At 39.9% G+C, this 20,129-nt stretch overlaps 2 protein-coding genes across 3 annotated transcripts in view; one reads left to right on the top strand and one right to left on the bottom strand.

Annotated features, from left to right (window-relative positions):
• The window catches only part of LOC125989750 (saccharopine dehydrogenase-like oxidoreductase), a 73,276-nt gene that overhangs the window by 11,106 nt on the left and 42,041 nt on the right, over positions 1-20,129 (bottom strand). The window lies entirely within an intron of this gene.
• emilin1a (elastin microfibril interfacer 1a) lies at positions 1,320-19,733 on the top strand. Its single transcript, XM_049756019.2, has 12 exons — positions 1,320-1,651; positions 9,717-9,833; positions 12,410-12,585; positions 12,975-13,074; positions 13,476-13,584; positions 13,775-13,948; positions 14,733-16,010; positions 16,772-17,186; positions 17,887-18,012; positions 18,130-18,147; positions 18,241-18,375; positions 18,505-19,733. The coding sequence occupies exons 1-12, from the start codon at positions 1,542-1,544 to the stop codon at positions 18,822-18,824; spliced, it is 3,078 nt and encodes a 1,025-aa protein (XP_049611976.1). The 5' UTR covers positions 1,320-1,541; the 3' UTR covers positions 18,825-19,733.

Here is a 20,129-nt window from a genome sequence, read left to right on the forward strand (position 1 = left end):
TGTGGTTTATTTTATGACGGGAACTGAGGAAGTTGTTTCGAGAATATGTATTAGATTTGGACTCTGATAATGAAAGTAAGGAGGTGGATAGTGGAATAAAATGAAGAGTTAACCACGGGATAGTCAAACTCTCTCACGGCTTCAGCAAGGACAACTGCATCAATCACACTCGGAAGACAGCTTCCTTATCCGCAAGATAAGAAGGTGCTACTACGTGCATGTGTGTATGTGTGCATGTGTCATCCTCCTTTTTTTAGACTGAAATGCGGTGCAAAAGGCAGGGAAACAGTTTTTATGAGTAATAGATTTGAGATAAGCAATGAAAGTGAGCAGAACAAACTTAAGATTCCAAATCATCACTGAAAGATTTTTCAATGACAAAAATATTATTTATGAATATTATGTAGTGATGGGCTGGACATGAGTTTTTAACAAGAAAAAAAAAAAATGTAAATAATAAAAACAATGGTAACACCAAAAGGGGTTTTAATGACAATTTGTCCTGTCTGGGCCTGGTTGGCAATGAATTTCTTCAATTTTAATGGTTCATTTTATTAATTAATTTATTTAATTTTATTAGTTTATCATAGTTGCCACATTTTAAGAGTCCTCAGTCAGACACTTACTCCGAGTCAGCATAAGTTTTTTATAGCAGTAAATGTACACATACGCCAAATAATTTTGGCTGTGATTGAGTATTGTGATGGTAAAACTATTTAATAACAACCATTGCTATGTGTTTTAAATGAAATAATCTGCTGTAAACTTTTATTGCTTCTGTAAAAAAAATGTGACATATACCATATTATCTGCGGTAGTTTAAAATATAAAAAAATACACTATCATCTACTTCCCGATATCAATGTACTGAAACGTATAGGCAAATAAACTCCATGTAATTTATATCTAGTAAAAATTTACAACTGAATGAAATTTCTTAGTTCGTAATGTAGTGGGAAGAAAAACACTCCAATGTCAAAATCATCGACGTATACGAAAATAAATTGCAATAAAAACAGTTGTGGTGAATGAGTGAGGCTTAATGACTTGGAGAAGCTGGCAAGGAGCATGCAAGGGGTTTAAAACATAGCCAAATATTTTGTAGAACTGCGTGTACAGTGCTCCTGGTGTTTGCTTTTAACATAAATTATTTTTCTGTTGATGGAGGGAGGGGGTTGTTTTGGCACCATTTTATAGAAAGTGATGTTGCTATAAGAATCTGATTGCAGTGAAACACCCCACGTGACCAAGGAGAGAGAGAGAGAGCGAGAGAGAGAGAGAGAGCGAGAGAGAGAGAGAGAGAGAGTGACGCACGAAAGTTTCCTCTTGCTTCCCTGCGCCTGAGCAGTAGTCGCCACACTTTAACAATCCTACCTATTGAGCAGCAGTTAGAAGTTTAAAAAATGCACTTCACTGTTTTCAGAAGCGCTTCTGATTTTATCACGTTATTCCGCTGTGGATAACAGCAGAGATTTTTTTTTTTTTGTTGGATTAACTTTACAAGGAAGAGAGACTGACAGGCTGCTACACTGGACTCAAGGATGGAGACGTTGTTTTACATGATCGCGCTCGCTTTGGCACGGACGTCTTGGGGTCTTGGATACGCGGAGCCCGGGGTCCTTAGTGGCCAGAGGGCGGCGAGTAGACACAGGTAGGATCAGATTCATGCAAAATGTGTGTGTACCCTAAAATAGTTTTGAGTTGTACTTGAGGGAAGTTGCGCTATTTCGTGTATCATCATCGTCATAATCATCATCATGAGAAATTTCTAATAGAGATTATCATTAAAATTATGACTAAAATGTTGATGTAGTTTTGTATTGGTATTTATTTTAGATGTGTTCCTAATCATTTGTCCCTCAAGTGAAGCTGTATCAATATTTATCAGTGAGCCAATTAAGGCGCCCCGATTTTACATTTGAAAAATCTCAGGCACAGCATACTACCAAACAAAATTTTCACGAGAAGTTTGGATAGAAAATTACAGAAATAATGATGATCTCGTCTCAATTTATTAACAAATTTGAAAGTTGAATTGCAACCTGTTAAGTTGAACTCACACAGCTATTCTGTTTTACAATGGCAACAGGTGGCTCCAGGTTAATTCTTTATTCTACCATCTTGTGGAGGCATTTAATTCTTTTTCACTATAAATCACTGTCATGGAAGATTTTTTTTATAATAGATGAATAATTATTTTTGAACCAATGAAATAAACCTTCCCATGACATAGCTGTGGCATTGTGGTTGGGAATCACTGCGCTATTTAAAATATAGTAACAATAATATTATTCAATTTATCTTTCTGACTGTGCTAATAAAACCTTAATTATTAAATGATCCATTTTATTACTGGTGTGCTAATTTTAGAACAGGCACTTGGGCTACTTATGTGTTTTTTGTGGGACCGCCAGCGTCACATTAGTGACCCCTTTGTTAGAGTGACTGCACAAACTATCAGCTGTTACAAAACTGCAGTTGCCTCGCTTGTTTACTTTCATACTTGGCTTGCAGTAAACGTGAGTGTCATTATTCACGCTGCGATTGTGAGATTACAATTTCAATTTCCCAGCCATACTGGCGCCCTCATATTGTCATTGGAGATTTCAAGCTTGCTCCTCTCTCATCAGCTTCACACGATGTGTGCCACTTGAGAGGCTAAAACTCTTGAATTATAAATGCCAATAACAACAGAGCACTTATATATCTCAATTACCATAGTTTCCGCACTATAAGGCGCACCGGATTATAAAACGCACCTTCAATTTTAAAACTTTGTGCATATATAAGGCGCACCGGATTATAAGGCGCATAGAATAAATAACGTTGCTTAAACGTTAATGCAATCACAATATGGTAACACTCAAAAAAGTGAAAACAATAACAATATATCAATAACTCAACGTTGCTCAAACGTTAATATCACACAACACACAAAATAAACACGTAAAGCTTACTTTAATAAGTTAGTCCTCATCCACGAATCCATATTGGTCCATATATAAGGCGCACTGGATTATAAGGCGCACTGTCGGCTTTTGAGAAAATTGGAGGTTTTTAGGTGCGCCTTATAGTGCGGAAAATACGGTAGAGAAGAATCTATTCGCACTTACATTCACACCTAAGGACAATTTAGAGTCTTCAATTTGCCTATCATGCATGTTTTTTGGAATGTGGGAGTACCCAGAGAACACCTGCACCGGCACGGGAAGAACATGCAAAATCTAGACCGGATTTGAACCTACTGCCTCTGCACTGGGACAGATGTGTTAACAAGTCATCCACCCTGCTGCCTATGAGTTTTTGTATATCTATCATCACTATTATTTTTATTATTATTGTTTGTTATAGCTGTGATTGTGCTCTAGATATAAAGTTGTGTAGAGTATAAATGAGTTCATAGACTTAAAACTCACCAGACTAGGTGAGTTTCTCAGGAAATATTCATCCATTCATCCATCTGCCCTCCATTGTGAATGTTGCTTATCCTGTTCAGGACTATGGGCAAGCTGGAGTCTGACCCTGCTGACTTAAGGTAAAAAGCGAGACGGATCACTATATCACTCATCCTCAGGGCTGATGAATACATCATCAATTTTCTATACCGCTTATCCGGTTGATGTGACAGGGGTCTGGAGAGTAGACTTCAAATTGATGTATTTACTTTTTTTTGATTGAGGACCAAGAGTGAATCCATGCAGGCACATGAAACGCCACAAAAGAGGTGAAAGGTGAAATTCAAACATGGATTATATGAGCTGGAGTGTGCAGTGGATGGATGGATGGATGGATGGATGGATGGATGGATGGATGGATGGATGGATGGATGGATGGATGGATGGATGGATGGATGGATGGATGGATGGATGGATGGATGGATGGAAACAGAATGAGAAGAGCCACTTAGACTTCTAGCCAATGTTTACACCCACAATGGCGCAAACCACCCTTTTTTTTAACTTGCATGCATCTACAAAATCGCCAACACCCGCTCTAGCGCCTCTGCAGATTTATGTTGCGTGCTACATGGATTCATGCTGATCATGAAAATAGAGTCCTGACAGTTAACTGTGGTTAGCTTATATTTCGCGCGTGTTGAACCGACTTTGTATATTTGGAAAGTCCCGCCACAGAAACCGACTAGTATGGGTGAGTGGGAACTGTTCAAGAACGGGTTTGTTTCTGTTTGCGAACATTTGGGGTTCACAAATAGAGTTTGGATTCCTAACAGCTCAGTCAATGTTTATCTCAAAAGTTGCAGTTGAAATTTCACAAGAATCATTACAATTTTCTAATGGCTACCACATCCCCCCGCTTGTTGCATGTCATTAAGCTCTCTCGTATGCTTTTTGCCCAGTAGTAAGTTATTAGCTCTGTGTGGGGACGTAAAGTTTTGGGACTGACGTGAGCCTGTTGTGTGTTTGTCTGTAAATGGAATGAATGGCTTGATTGGTTTTAGCGGAAGCAATCAAGAATTGTGCTGCACTTTAAGTATGTATGTGTGCATACAAAATGTATATATGAACCACAACGAAAAGACTGACAGTTTACAGAGTTACATGTGGCATACAGCTGTGTTCATGCTTTCCATATGTTTGCACTTAGTATGTGTGTGTTGTGTGTGTGTGTGTGTGTGTGTGTGTGCAATATGAGCTTCTATTTCTTTCTCAACATCACAGGAGTCAACTGCTTCTGTTTTGACTCATTGAGTGATGCTAGTCGGCTTTCTGGTCTCTTCGAGGTTCCTTTCGTAATTTCAAAATATGTATTTTAGGTATTTGTGACTCGAATTTGCATTGGTGTTTTGATTTTGAGTGTACGCAGTAATCTGTGTGGATTGATCTAAAAAGGGTGAGTAAAATGTTTGGGATGTAATGAGAAAAAAATGGAGATGGAGTATGGCACAGGTGTCAAACTCAAGGCCCGGGGGTCAGATACGGCCCGCCACATTATTTTATATGGCCCGCGAAGACACATTGTGCATCAAATTCGTGTTTCATTACTAGAATTGCAAATTGTCTTCACTTTTTTTTATTTTTTTTTATATTTGACCAGTTTTTACTCCTCTGATTTGAAAACGAGTTATTCGTCGGTTTGTTTTGTCGCTTTTACTGGATATAATATGAGGTGCTCATACATTTATTTGGGTTGACAGTCATAATGGCCCTCCGAAAGAAGCTAGGTCTCCAATGCGGCCCGTGAATAAAATGAGTTTGACACCCCTGGAGTATGGAAAGGGAAGCTGACACCAGTGCCACTAAGCTCACACTGTGAGTCTTAACGTTGGACAGCATTATTCTTCTTTGGGTGACAGTGGCATTTAAAGAATAGCAGTTGGGATAAATATATCATAGAACACATTAGCTCACTGAGAGTAACAAAAACAACATTGTGATTCCTTTTCCACAATCAATCATGCAAGACAAGAAAATGTTGACAAGTGCCCAATTCTAATTTTATGATTGTAAAAACATATGCATTGGAGATCCTTTTGTGATGAATTCCAATTGCGGTCACGATGCAAAATATCTGAACTGTTATCGTATTTCAGGAGGAAAAGTTCAAATCAACCAAATCAGATCTGGAAAAGACTACATTTCTGTGGTTTGTGTTTAGCATACAGCCAAGGAACTAAAGCTCGAAAATAGACGTCTGAGAGATGAGCAAAGCCGAAATAAACATTGATTCTGAGTGAGTCAGAATATAGAAGTCCAAGCAGAACCGGGGGGGGGGGGGGGGGGGGGGGGGGGATGATAGGACCAAAGGAAGACTGGAAAAAAGCGAGGAGAATGTCTGGGAAAATATTTAGTAGAAGACAAGTAGGCATGACGTTAATAAAGTTCTAAAAGAAAGGAGGAGACACAGAAAAGACGAGCCAGCCCCCTCTTCATGAAACCAGTAGGCTATGAGGGGGATCTGCATGGCTGAGATGAGAAGAATCTAATGTAGGTTGACCCGCTGACATCTGTTTGAACTCAAAAGATGTGTTTGGACAGATGTGTCTAGTAGGTGCTTGAATCAAGTGAAGACGTCCAGCAGGCGTCGGACAGGACATCTTCTTGTCAGTGTCACGGTGATGAAGTGTGTGGATGGAGCTGGTTGATTTGTAGACTAGAGTACCACTAGAGGCCAGTAAGGAGCTGACAATAATCAACAGTAATAATCTGTATGGATTTTGCATGCTGATTGACAATTTGACACAGTTCTTGAACTGGATGTGGATTGATTCTAGAGGTGTGGAATCGGAAACCTATAAAAACCGCGGTGTAATCTTTTGTGCAATTTTACTGACCACTGGACAAGAGGGACAGCATACCAAGAGGTACCGCAATGTTACCAGGCAATTTAGTCTAATAGGATTTTCCTGTTCTTGGCCAAACCTTGGAAAGTATCCAAATTTAGTCTCTTTGATTTTGTGCAAATTAGGTCAGTTAACTAAATCCACTTATGTGTGAGAGTACGACTGTGGGAAAAGCATCCATCTATTGTAAATGAATTAGCGAAGCTTCCAGCAATCACTCCAATATGGGTTGTTGTTTGGATTATCTTTACGTTGCATGAAAGTAAGTCACAAAAGACTCAAGTCATAACCTTCAAGCAAATCCCAAGTTACTTTACCAAAGTCACGTTACACCACCTGCGCTATAAGTTTGACCTGTTATTTTTAAATCTAAAATCCCATGTACTTATTAATACTAATGTTCAGCATAGCTCATCTGCTAAATTCACAAACTTGACAACCTGACTATTGGCCCAGCACGATAATATTAATTTCAAACTACCTTACCAAATAGTCAGAAGTCATCAAATCAGTGAGTCCAGTTGACTCAAGTCCAAGTCATATGACTTGTATCCCCCACCTCTGCAAAAAAGTGAACCATCCCAAACAAAACTATCATTTATAAGCATGTTTTTCCATAAATGGTTAAAAGTTAAAGTCACAGATGTCCCAATACGTGCGTGGACAATGCTAAAGCAAATGACGGTATCATAGATCGTCTCTGTATATCTTAGTGACCGCCAGGCTAAACAATCGAAGAAAGGTTTACTCAGTCACGCTGTCCCTATCGTTTGGAACAAGTCCAAACAGAGAATGGTGCGTGTGTGTGTGTGTTTGTGCACTCTTGAACCGCAGTCACATCGGAAGAATGTGTGTTCTGCCTTTATGTTCGCCCGTATGCAATCGCTCAAGCATGAGTGAGTCCATTCAAGAGTATATGTCTGTGTGTATAGGAATATACCTTTACAACACACTGGAGGGATGCTTGACCTGAGGTCAGAGTTCAACCATAGAGGCACAAGGGTCCCAAGGAGCTCATTGAAGTTGCTTTCCAAAGCCGTTCCTTGAAGGCAAATGAAAGATCTCACAACAAAAGGGACCGCTTAGGGGTTTCTTTGTTTAAGTATTAAGCCTCATTCCCGTTTTTTTTTTTTCCATTTCATTTACGCTCCCACTTGCCTTCAGTGTTTCTGTTGTCGCTAAATATTTCGGTTTTATCCACAATTCTTCGTGCAAAAACGAGAGACTGCTATGTGTGGGTTGATTTGTCGGACTGTGTGCTCAGTCAAATTGCCGGGCTGCTGTTTAACAAGCTAGGTGGATTTTATAGATGCTCAAACAGGTGCAATTGTTCGACACATGCTGAATTACGACCCTGTGAATATAAAAAAGATGTCTGCCTGAGAGACATTTCGCAGATCGCAATCGAGCTGTTTGAATGCATAAAAGGAGACGAGACTTTTTAATGGAAGGTATAAATATTCTCACTGTCCAATTAAAAGAATGATTCTTCAGACTGTGAGTTTTGTTGGTCGAAATCAACAATTATTGTTTCAGAACTTGGAGATGCATGACTCTGATGAGATTAGGACTGTCACGATTAAATTTTTTCAGAATTGATTCGTCTGTTGATTAATCGGATACAATTTGCATTTTTTTCCCCAATTGCTGTTTATTAACCAATTATTTTTGAGTATTTGGTAATATTTCGTCATTAACAAAACTAAACAACAGCTAAGCAATATCACACAGGAAGGATTTGATGATCATTGTTTTCCAAAATAAAAGCAGATTATTGCTGGTCATTATTTTCCAAATTAAAAGCAGATTATTGCAAGTGTCTTATTTTGATTAATACAAAAGATAAATCATTCTGCTTTCATGAAGGACTAGAGAAATAAAATAATCATTAGTTTAGAAAGCCTGAAAACAGAGGCTTTGAACAATCTCTAGTTAAGAAATGGTAAACGATTACTTGATTATTAAAATACAAGGCGATTAATTTGATAATCGATTTGTTGTCGATTAATCTTGACAGCCAAGAGTAACGTTACAAAATAAAGAGAATTGATTGTTTGAAATAAATTATGGCAATTTTATGGAGCAAATGCAAAACTTTTAGGTTTTACCTGCAAATGTAGCTTGGCAGTACTTGTGATACTTAAGGCCAGCAAAAATGGCCTTGCTGGTCCTCCCCGCCTTTCCACTTTCCTTTTTTACACTTACGGAATAGACGCCAAGATTTTTGCAAGGACTTTCATCAGACAGATTTTCCTTCCCAGCTTTTTTGCATTAAAGTTGCTTTCGTGGATTACTGTACGGAATGCTTGACCTCACTCTGCCAAAGGTGTTAAGCAGCAAACAGTTGCATGGGTGCACGTAAACAAACTTTTCTTCTAGGACACAAACACACACATGCACAAAGCCAGACACACCAGTTTAATGCATTCACTCATCACCGTCCTACAAATAAATGCTCCTCTTATGAATTTGGTCGCTCTAAAGGGTCTTGATGGAAGGATGGAAAAATAAATCTCAGCAAAAACAGTGCAACGCTCCAAAGATGGAGAAAGTTGCATGACTGTTTATATATACATATGGACATGTATCTGTAAAATAAGAAAGGAAAGATGATTATTTATATGAACGTCAGTGTCTGTTCTCCATCAAGCAGGATAACGGTGCAAATTTGATGCTTATCTTCTGCCTCTGAGCTTCTGCGCCCGTAATACGGGGTAATACATTGCCAGAGGCAGCTCACTGAATCACAACGACCAAAACACAGTGGAACTACAGAGGGACCAGACTTGAGATTTATTACAGCTGTCTTATTTGAGATGTTCCCTATTCCATTCGTCTGTGTTCCATTTCATCTTCTGATGGAGAAATTTCCCCCTCTCTAAGAAAGTCCAAAAAACACAGCGAGAATCCAACCATGGAACATGATAACAAAGTTGAGCGGCAGCTGTGTTTGAGGTGGGCGACAAAGGTTGATTATTCCAGAATCAAGGTGGCAGATTGCTGGCTCAGAACGCCGTAGTTGGAGGAGAGTGAAATGAAAATTTGATACAACAAGAATAAATAGTAAGTGACACCAAGTGCAAGTTGCGAAATGAATGTAACCAATCCAGTCACATCTGAAGCCAAAATATTCTCAAAGTTCCCTTCTGCGTCTGTGTCTGCTGAAGAATGGAATCCATTGTTAAATTAGTGATGTTATCGTGATATGATCTGGTATTTTCACGAGTTGTCGACTTGAATGTACAAAATTATAATCACGGTTGAGATTTGATCTCAATTTATTCTTGTTTTGTTAGAAAACAACCATTTGCCTTGTCATCGGGTCTGACTGCGTTTACGGTAACTAGGGCCACTCATCATTTGTCATTTCCTTCAGCCTGTGTGTGTGTGTGTGTTTATGTGTGTGACATCACAGGAACTGGTGTGCTTATGTGGTGACCCGCACTGTTAGCTGTGTGATGGAGGACGGCGTGGAGACATATATCAAACCAGACTACCAACGCTGTACCTGGGGCCAGTGTCCTCGAGTGGCGTGAGTACCTATTACTCATACACACAAACACACAAACGCACTCATGCACACACTGTGGTACCTTTAAAGTCAAACAAGTCATCCATTACAGCATAGAAGTCAAACTCAAGGCCCGGGGGCCAGATACGGCCTGCCACATCATTTTATGTGGCCCATGAAGACAAATTTTGAATTGACTTTGTGTCATTACTAAAATTATAAAGTGTCTTCACTTTTTGAAACTAGAAATATAGCTAGCAATGTTTATTACCGTATATTACGGACTATAAGGCGCACCGGACTATAAGGCGCACCTTCAATGAATGGCCCATTTTAAAACTTTGTCCTTATATAAGGCGCACCGGACTATAAGACGCACCATTAATGCATCACGTCAGATTTTTAATCCAAATCAAATCATTCTCCATTTTATCTTTTTTATTTCAACTTCAGATGCAACAAATGACTTTATAATCACAAAATAATGAGCCATAGTCTTTTTGATTCATGATTCATAGTCTTCAGCGGGCCACTTATGATTGATTTCATGACACAATGCTTCGGGCCAGTTTAAATTTAGAAATTTGGTCCATATATCAGGCGCACCGGACTATAAGGCGCACTGTCGGCTTTTGAGAAAATTTTAGGTTTTTAGGTGCGCCTTATAGTCCAGAAATTACGGTACTATTCATCTTTTTAAACAATTTGAACAGTTTAGACTAGTAGTCTCTGATTTCAAAACTAGTTATTCATCAATTTGCCGTGTAGCCTATACTGTAAATAATATAAGGCGTTGACAGTCATAATGGCCCTCCGAGAGAAACTATGACTACAATTTCCTCCCATTGGAATTCATCTTAAGACCAAGAAATTGTCTTTTCCAGGGACAAAATTGTTAAAAGTAGGATTTGAACACATAGAAAATAAGAAATATTTTGTTCAGTTGTCTGATAAGTAAACTTTGAAAAAAAATGTCCGGATTTTAAGCTTTAATGGGAGAATTTTTGACATTCACCTTTCGGCGTGAATGGAATGTTTGCTTTAGAGTCTCATTTTTCCTGAAAATTCCAACTTGTGTGACTTTAAGGGTGTTCCGCTGTATTCTCCGCACACTCAAACAACTATCTATCTCCTCATTAACTTCCTGGATTTTATTGCACTGGCTTGTATTTTGTCTATTGGCTCCATCTCTCTTCCTGTCTGAGGATACTCATTTCACTCAGCGTTGTTTTATTCCCGAGCCATCTTTCAAGAACGTCTGGTTAGAGAGGTGCTCGCTTGTGGTTATCCTGGTATGTTGCCAAAATGTGCATGCTCATACCACAAGGGTTTGATTTCACTGATGAAGTGCTGTATTCAAAAGCCGGGTTGACCAGGGAATATCCGGTGACCTCAGTCGAGGGAACAAATTGACTATAGATGGGATGGATTTGATGATATTCTCCAAATACGGATGTTAGACATTGAGACAACATTCAGCAAACTCTCCTGATGTTTTTGTTCTATTAAAGTAATAACCACGTTGCTATGGAGACTGGCTTCGTAAGTTGATCTTTGTGCCTGCCTAAATCATCTGCCTAACCCTGAGCTATGGCAAGAATGGAGCTTCATCCATTCGGCCATCACCATCTCGTCTAGCACACTGAAAAACAATCTTGCTAACTTATTCGTTTCGTAATTGTTCTTCCACCCGCCACCTTTCGAGCTCTTTTTTATATTTCCTCTGAGAGCACAGCGTCTGCTTTTTTCTCACGCTCTTGGTGCAGAGAGTTGGAAGATGAAGCTCTTTTCCAAAGTGCTATGCATTGAGTGCCGCCTATGAAGAGGTTTTAAAAATGGAGCAACCTGCTAAACAATTAAAGTGAAGGATTGTTAATGTGCCATAAATCTTTTTTGTGACTTCTGTCCAAATCTGGGCTCATTATGACCTCTGGTTATTTAAACATGTATGACCCTCAATCACAAATTGGAACGACACATTAATGAGGGGGAGAACTTGCCAAGATAAGCATTCGACTTACTCAAGACGTTGAGTTTTAGTAGTGGCTAAATATAGCGGATTTTTTTGGAGAGTAGAACAGGAATAGCAGGCAATGTTTACAACTCGGAACAGTGCCACCTGTTATCTTTATGAACAACGCAGAACTGTTCTGCGCCAAAATAACCGTGGCTATTTTTATTATTCAGTCTGGTTTAATGATGCGGAACAGTAGTCATAGTTCAACTTATTCAAACGTGGAGCTCATATGGGTGGAGTGAGCTCAACCCAAACACTTATCGGTTCCCCGAAGAAGGGATCGGGAAAAACAAAAGGTGAGCGATAGGATGATTTCATCGTTAAAAGTGATGTCATCCTTTTAAAGTTCCAAATGGATTGCTGATGTTTTTTTCCTTTAATGTCCAATCACTCTAATGCATAGGTGTCAAACTTAAGGCCCGGGGCCAAATACGGCCAGATAATGTCAAATCTTCCTCCACAAATCTAATATTAATCAGAATACCATGACTTAACTCCAGGTGGAACATATAATCTATTTTTCCTCTCTCCCTTTAAACCACATTTGCAACAATATTAAAGTTTCGAATTTTTTTCTCAGGTACCGGACATACAGGAGGCCAAGGTACAAGGTGGCTTATAAAATGGTGACAGAAATGGAGTGGAAATGTTGCCATGGATACTCGGGGGAGGACTGTCACGAGGGGCCAGGCAACGGCGGGCGACCTCATGTCACACAGACAGGCCACACACAAGGCGGCGGACAGAGTGGAAATGGTAATGAGCTGCATGATGTCACACTTGTGTAAAATCAGTCATCAGAATAAATCACAGCAAAAATATAAAATTATTTGGATAGGAAGGGATGGATGGATAGCAAGGGTTCACTGTCCTATAATAATCAGTAATCAAGTACTTTAATGCTGTGGTTTATGACGTACCCCTTTGTTTTGTATAGACATGATGAAATACTTTCCATTTCCTCTGGCCTATTATCAAAACCACTGGAAACCATCACACATAGCCAAACAACATTTGTACGCAGCCAAAACCACACAATCTCAAGTTCAAAATTACGTCCTGGCCCAGCATGATGTTACAAACTTTGTTTTGCGTAAGATGTAATCAGACTTCAAATATCTGGTTTACGTTTTCTTTGTACCCAGGTGACAGTGAAAAAGTCAAACAGCTGGAAGGAACAATCAATGGCTTTAGCAGAGACCTTCACAACCTACAGACCTCCATTAATGATCTAAACAAGAAATTGTATGTGAATGTGTTTTTTTAAATCTATTTCATTCATGTAAAGCACGTGTCAAACTCAAGGCCTGGGGGCGAGATCCGGCCCGCCACATCGTTTTATGTGGCCCGCGAAGACAAATTGTGCATGAAATTCGTGCGTCATTACTAGAATTGCAAATTGTCTTCACTTTTAATATAATTTTTTAAATATTTTACCAGTTTTTACTCGTCTGATTTGAAAACGAGTTATTTGTCAGTTTGTTTTGTAGCTTTTACTGTATATAATATGAGGTGCTCATACATTTATTTGGGTTGACAGTCTTAATGGCCCTCCGAAAGAAGCTATGACTACAATGCGGCCAACGGAAAAAAAAATGTACACCCCTGGTGTAAAGGGAAGTAACGTCAACTTTTGTCCTGTATAGTTCAGTTCTAAACGGAGCGATTGTGCCAGCCGATTCTGCCCAACCGCACATGAAGGAAACGATCAACAACATCAACACGAAGCTGGACCATCTGTATAATAGGACACAGGTAAAAAAAAAAAAATAATAATTTAAAAGTCTAGAAAATTGAACTGCCTTTAAACTCCACCATATACTTCAGCTTTATAGATGTCATTATCAAGTTGTCTGAAATTGTGTCAAAGCTTTTTTTTGGGGGGGCAGAGGACACACAATATTTAATGCAAGCATAAACTTGTTGATTTGCTATGTTTGGTCAGGTCCATGATCAGACCCTGCTTAACATCAACCACCACTTAGAGAACGGAGGGGGAAACGACCTGGATGGAACTGCCGTCGGAGGAGGACTTCGGGGGAACCAGCTGAACACACTCAAGGAACAAATCCTGACAGAGCTGGAGAGAAGGGTGACTCTGTCCTGCTCTGCCTGCCAGGTGAAGCCTGATGTACTCAACATAAATAAATGCCCGGATCAGATTAACATCAGATGTTTTTTTTTTAGAATCTGCTTATTGATCCAGGTGCCTCTCTGCTGCAGTACTAGTACTTGTTCTGGTTAAGTAATGTTTCGAAGTGTTATCAAGATCTGCTATCATTTTCCCCAGAGGTTGCAAAAAGCCATTTAAAGCCATAATTTTCCTTTCCATAAACATTGAGTCACTTTTGACCTCATTCACCTTTCACGGTTCTTCACTGAAAGCCCTGTTAATTGCCTGTGAGTGCCACTCGCAAATTTTAGAGGTAATAAAATCAATTCGACCCAAAAAAAAAAACAGAATTTAGTGAATAATATCAATGTATGCATTGTAACAACTCAACTTGGCACAGTTCTACTATTATTCCGTTTCCTGTGGAAAACTATACAGCCCATATGTGTGACATAAATCACTGTTGGCCATTCTTTATTCTGGCAGAGTCATCAACAATTTATTTGGATAAATCTTTGCAAGTACAGAATATAAATGTTCAAATTATCCCTCCTACAACATTCCTAGGAAACCACAATGTCTTATCACTCGTGAGCTATTTTTAGAATAGTTCCGCTGTCTGCTTGCTGCTTGTGTCAACCATGTTGGTGAGACCAGTTAGCTTGCCCTTACTTGCCCTTAGCTCTTTTTATATATTGTACAGTTTGACATGAAGCAGAATTCCCTAAAGAGGCAAAAAAAAAAAAAGTGACAACAGAAATAACAGGCCATCTTATTTTCTTGTATTCAGGCTGGTGTAGAAGATCTGAAAAAGCAGCAAGAACAAGACAGAGAAAGAATTCGATCCCTGGAGAAGTTGATCAATTCCATGAACCAACAATTCCGACAGAACCTTCAAATTGTTAAAAGTGAGGCTGAACAGTCCCAGACGTGCTGCAGCACGGTCACTCAGCTGGAGAAGAGATTGACAGATCTAGATGTCCACGTCACCTCCACTTCCAGCAAGTGCGACACCATTAAAGGGCGACTGGATAAGGAGTTGTCTGGAAGTGTAGGAGGAAAGGGAAAGGTGACAGAAGACAGGATGAATGTCAGACTGAGAGAGTTAGAGAAGAGGGTGAACAACACCGTGAGAAAAACAGAACAAAGGTGTACTAACACCAATAATAATCTAAAGGACAGTGTCCAAAGAGATGTCACGCAGCTCCGGAACATGGTCCTAACTCAGCTGGATGATCATAGCTTCAAAATCGGGAAACTAGAGCTTGATGTGGCCGTTCTTGGAGACACCGTAACTGACCACAGTCGGCGTTTAAGCCAGATCGAGAATGTCACAACATTCCTGGACAGAAGTTTAACAGAAACGAAAAAAATGTGCAATGACACTTGTGGGCGCAACGGAAAAGATCATAAAACTGAAGACACTGTAAAAACCTTAGAATGGAGAGTTGTGGCTAACCAAGGGGAAATCCAGAAATTCAACACCAGATTAAATGATTTGTCTGTGTCAGGTGACTCACTGGCAGACAAGATTATTAATCTAACAGATGATGTCAAAAAGATCATTGCCGTGACAGGCAAGGATGGTGCGAACTTCAACAAGATAGTCACGCAAGTTGAAACACTCAGCCAGGATTGGGAAGACTGTTTTGTTTGCAGCAGCGTGGAAGAAGATTTACGTTTACTGGCCAACTCCACCAAAACGGGCCTCAACACATGTCAGACAGAACTGAACGATCTACGCAGGAAAGTGGATTCGGGAGAAACGATGTGCTCTCAGGTGTGCTCAAACCTCCAAGAAGAAGTAGGGCGACTCAGAGATGAAGTGGAGAAGAGCAGTGAACAGTGTCAAATCAACATCAATGATGTGAGGAATCGCTTAGACGGTCACACTGACCACAATGGAAGATTAGGAGGGGATCTGAAGTCCATCCAAGGGGAGCTATCTAAGGTCATGGACACATTCCACTCCATTAATGACACCCTGAAGAACATGGATACGAGCATACGGATGCATGGGTACACGCTAGATGATCTGACGGACACTAACGACAGGATCGATTCAGAGGTATGAATTGGTAATAAACTGACAGTTTGACTATACTTGACTATTATTACAGCATCAAAATATAATTTAAGTTAATGCCAAGGACCAATTCAAAGCATTAAAACAATCTGTCGTTACTTACCGTATTTTCCGCACTATAAGGCGCACCACACTATAAGGCGCACCTTCAATGAATGGCCCATTTTAAAACTTTGTCCATATATAAGGCGCACTGGATTATAAGGCGCATCTTCAATGAAAGGCCTATTTTAGAACTTTGTCCATATATAAGATATATACATTTGGCCCACGGGCCGGACTTTGGACACGCCTGCTGTAGTGGCTCAAGATTGGTCCATATATAAGGCGCACCTGATTATAAGGCGCACTGTCGACTTTTGAGAAAATTGGAGATTTTTAGGTGCGCCTTATAGTGCGGAAAATACGGTAAGTTTGGACTAAAATTTATGGACTGGCAAAGTATTGCTGAGTCATAATTTCTACTGTAAGACCTAAATCATTCTCGTGATGAACCACTGTTTTATTAAACTTTAAATAGCCTTTGAGAATGGACCACATGGCTACCATTTATGGCTAAAGTGTCAGTGCTGCAAGGATGTTTTATGTGTTTTTTAATTGAAGAGTATGGACTGAAACTTGCCTTTTCTTTATGGACTGTAACAGTTGTTTTGGCTTTGATAATCGTCTCGAAGGCATCATCAAATAATGGACTATGTATCATCCAGAAGCAACACTCTTAGTATGTCTGTTCTCTGTTAAAGGTGGACAATTTGAAGAATATTCTGGCCAAGCATGAGGATGACTCAAGCATTCGATTCGGCAACTTTGGAAAAGACATCGAAGTGATCAGGAGTAACTATGTGACGGAAGTCGGGGAGTGTCGACGGGCAAGCGACGGCCTAGAACACCGTCTTGCCAAACTTGAAGGACTATGCGGACGCTTCGATTCTTTTTCGGATAGTTTGCAGAGGATTAAGGAGGGCTTGAACCAACATGTGTCTGGATTGTGGAGCTGTGTCAATGGACTTAATGTAACAGTCACATCTCAAGGACATGTAATTGACAATATCCAGAATGTCCAGCTCGAGAAGGTCCACTCCAAAATCCACAGGTTGAACTCATCTCTGCTAGATCTGGCTAAGGAGTTTCATGATTTCATACGACAGGATTTCATGGGTAAGACTTGAAAGATGTGGAGCATGGGATCTGACATTTGGATAAGATATAAAGCCTGGTTAATGGGAGGCAGTCAGAGAATGTAAAAAAAAAAAAAAAATAGACCAAAGAAAGAATCTGGCCTGTCAAGCATTCACTTAAGAGGCTATAAAGTCTGCAGTGTGTTAAATAGGAGTTTAGTAAACATCAGGGTGAACTACTTAAGCCCATCAGGTCAAAGCTCAGTTCTCTTTACATACAGAAGTTTCAAAAATCTCCCTGGAGCCATCGTTTATCAGTAAAGATGCTCAGAGGAGGATTTGTCTTCCTTCACTTCAAGTGGGTGTTTGTGATCTTAAAACTGTTAGCAAGATTTGAATGTAGCCTCACTTCACTATTTCCTCCCCGCCTTGATTCTCTGGCCAAAGAGGCGCCTGACTAACGGGCGATTCAAAATGGTATGCGAAAGTGCATATTTGTGATAAGGTCCCCCCAGAATGCATATCCTGCTTCAACAAATAAGCAGCGCTAGCAATACTAAGCTAGCAATAGAAGTGTAGATGTTAGCTACAGTTGCTACATTGGTAGCATGAATTGCTATGTTGGTAGCAATCATTATTTGCAAGGGATGTTTACTGATTATTACACTAAATGTTAGCAATTTGAAGGTTCTCCATGGTGACCATCAACACCAAACAGCCTACTTGCTCCTCCGCCCTAGGTCCACCTGGTCTACCGGGCCCCAAAGGTGAGCGAGGGCAGCCTGGACCCCAGGGAGTTGTGGGACCCCAAGGAAAGGTGGGGTCTCAGGGTGAACAGGGCAAACAAGGACCAGTTGGACCCCCAGGTAGATAACAAAATTCTTCGTGCAGTAGACTATGCAGACAATAACTGTTAAATCGTTTGACTTAATCGGAACCTGAAATAGTAACCCGCTGTTTTTGTTTTTCATCTCATTTTCCAGGTCTCAGAGGTGAACAGGGTCCGTGTCGTTCTAAGTAAACATCACATGAAAGCTCCCGTTACCGTTTCATCTGTTTTAACTCCAGCTTCCTGACTCTTTGCCCAACACCAGGTCTTGCAGGGTCTGATGCCCATGTACCACGACTTTCGTTCTCCGTGGCGCTCACCAGGCCGATGAGAGGTGTCGGAACCATCGTGTTCAACGAAATATTTGTCAATGAAAAGAACGTCTATAACCCCAGAACAGGTTTGAATCGTTTCATTTTGAAGGTGACTCCACTACGGTGGAACATCTAAAGTCAACCCAAATAACAAAATGAAAATGCTTTTAGATTTAAAAAATCTTTTTGGATATCATTTTTGTTTTGTCCCGCAGGTTATTTCACAGCTCCAGTGAGAGGGAGGTACTTTTTCAGTGGAATCCTAACCGGCCATAAGAATGTGAAGATTGAGGCAGTATTGTCCAAATCCAACACTGGTGTGGCTCGAGTAGACTCAGCAGGATATCAGCCTGAAGGCCTTGAAAAGCCAATGGCGGAAGCAAAACACATCCCTGGAGCTCTGGCAGTTTTTAACATCATCCTGCCTATGGAGGCGGGGGATACGGTCTGTATCGACCTGGTCACAGGCAAGCTGGCATACTCATCAGAACCTTTGACCATCTTCAGTGGGATGTTACTCTATGAGAACATCTGATTGGATGAACACTGGTGACATTTTTAGAGCATGGACTCTTTTTGTTTGTGTAAAGACAACACAACCAGGCAGTTATGGAGATCCGAGAGGGTCTCTTGAGACCATACAAAGGTTCTTTCAGGGAATTGCATTATTTGAACTTGAGTCATCAGACATAAATAAAAATGCTTTCACTTTTGAACCAATTATTCCTGCTTCACAGCTTTGAGACACTTTTTATTTTTCAATTGAGATCTTGTTATCAATTAAGTCGCTTCTGATATTACAGCCCTCAGGTGCCTTATTAATAAAAGGGCGGGAGGAGAATCAATAACCACATGGTGGTTCTTTATGTCTGTGTTATTCATCCCCAGAATAAAATGTACGCAGGTTTTTGCCATGTTCAGACATTTTTCTCTCTAATGATCGCTATTGTTTTTGTGCTGACGTTTTCGATTTGACCACAAGTCGATTCCGAGAACCACGATGCAGGAAGCCAACTGTCCTGGAAAAATGCGGAGGGAAATAAGTGGGAGTGTGACAGATTAAGACCACTATTCTTCGCAGGAAAAGCTAAAGTAATGTCGTCCGCAGTTCATGTGTTGGAGACTGCAGGGTGAGACATTGAGAATTATCAGCAATGTCCTCATAATTTGTTTTTCATAAATAAGTTGGGTAAGATGTTGTACAAATATTCATTTCAATCAATGCATTATTCTGTTACCAATGAATGATTTGATAAAAATATCCCCTTGTCATTGTCGATAATGGCATTTTTTTTCCAAAGAATTATGCACTCTTGAAGGAATGTAAATATTTTTGAAAACAATTTATCATGGAATATTTTTATGCGCTACCACTTCACCTTGCAAGGTACTGTATGTTTTTGTATGTTTTGTACTATGTGTGCCAAATACAAGATACAAACTACACAGGGGCTCTGATAGTATGGTTTTATTCAGATTTTGCCGCTTTGATTGTACAATTACAAATTAAAAAACAATTTAAAGGTCAAAATAAAACTTCTAAATTGAGGAAACGTGTGTCTAACCTTTCGGACAATGTAGTATTGCTCCAAATGTTCGTTTACATTCCTTTAGAAGTCTGTTTTCGCGTGTTAGCACGATTGCAAATTAGCATCTTTCCGCTAACTCGTTAGCCTGCCCAGTACTTCTTGTTGGTGACCGTACTTCGCGGATTTCACTTATCGGGGGTGGTTTTTGGAACCAATTATCCGCGATAAACGAGGGATTACTGTATGTCACCAAACTTCTCAAGCTACTTCATTTTCTATATCTATAACCTCGAAAGGGCTCTAAAACAAGT

The sequence above is a fragment of the Syngnathus scovelli genome, chromosome 20 (assembly GCF_024217435.2).
Source record: "Syngnathus scovelli strain Florida chromosome 20, RoL_Ssco_1.2, whole genome shotgun sequence".
Classification (NCBI taxonomy): Eukaryota; Metazoa; Chordata; class Actinopteri; order Syngnathiformes; family Syngnathidae; genus Syngnathus; species Syngnathus scovelli.

Excerpts from the sequence above, each read along its gene's own strand:
- emilin1a (XM_049756019.2), top strand. The coding sequence starts at position 1,542 with ATGGAGACGTTGTTTTACATGATCGCGCTCGCTTTGGCACGGACGTCT. Across the intron at positions 1,652-9,716 it reads AGGGCGGCGAGTAGACACAG|GAACTGGTGTGCTTATGTGG; the intron begins GTAGGATCAGAT and ends GTGACATCACAG. Across the intron at positions 18,376-18,504 it reads CGTCTATAACCCCAGAACAG|GTTATTTCACAGCTCCAGTG; the intron begins GTTTGAATCGTT and ends TTTGTCCCGCAG.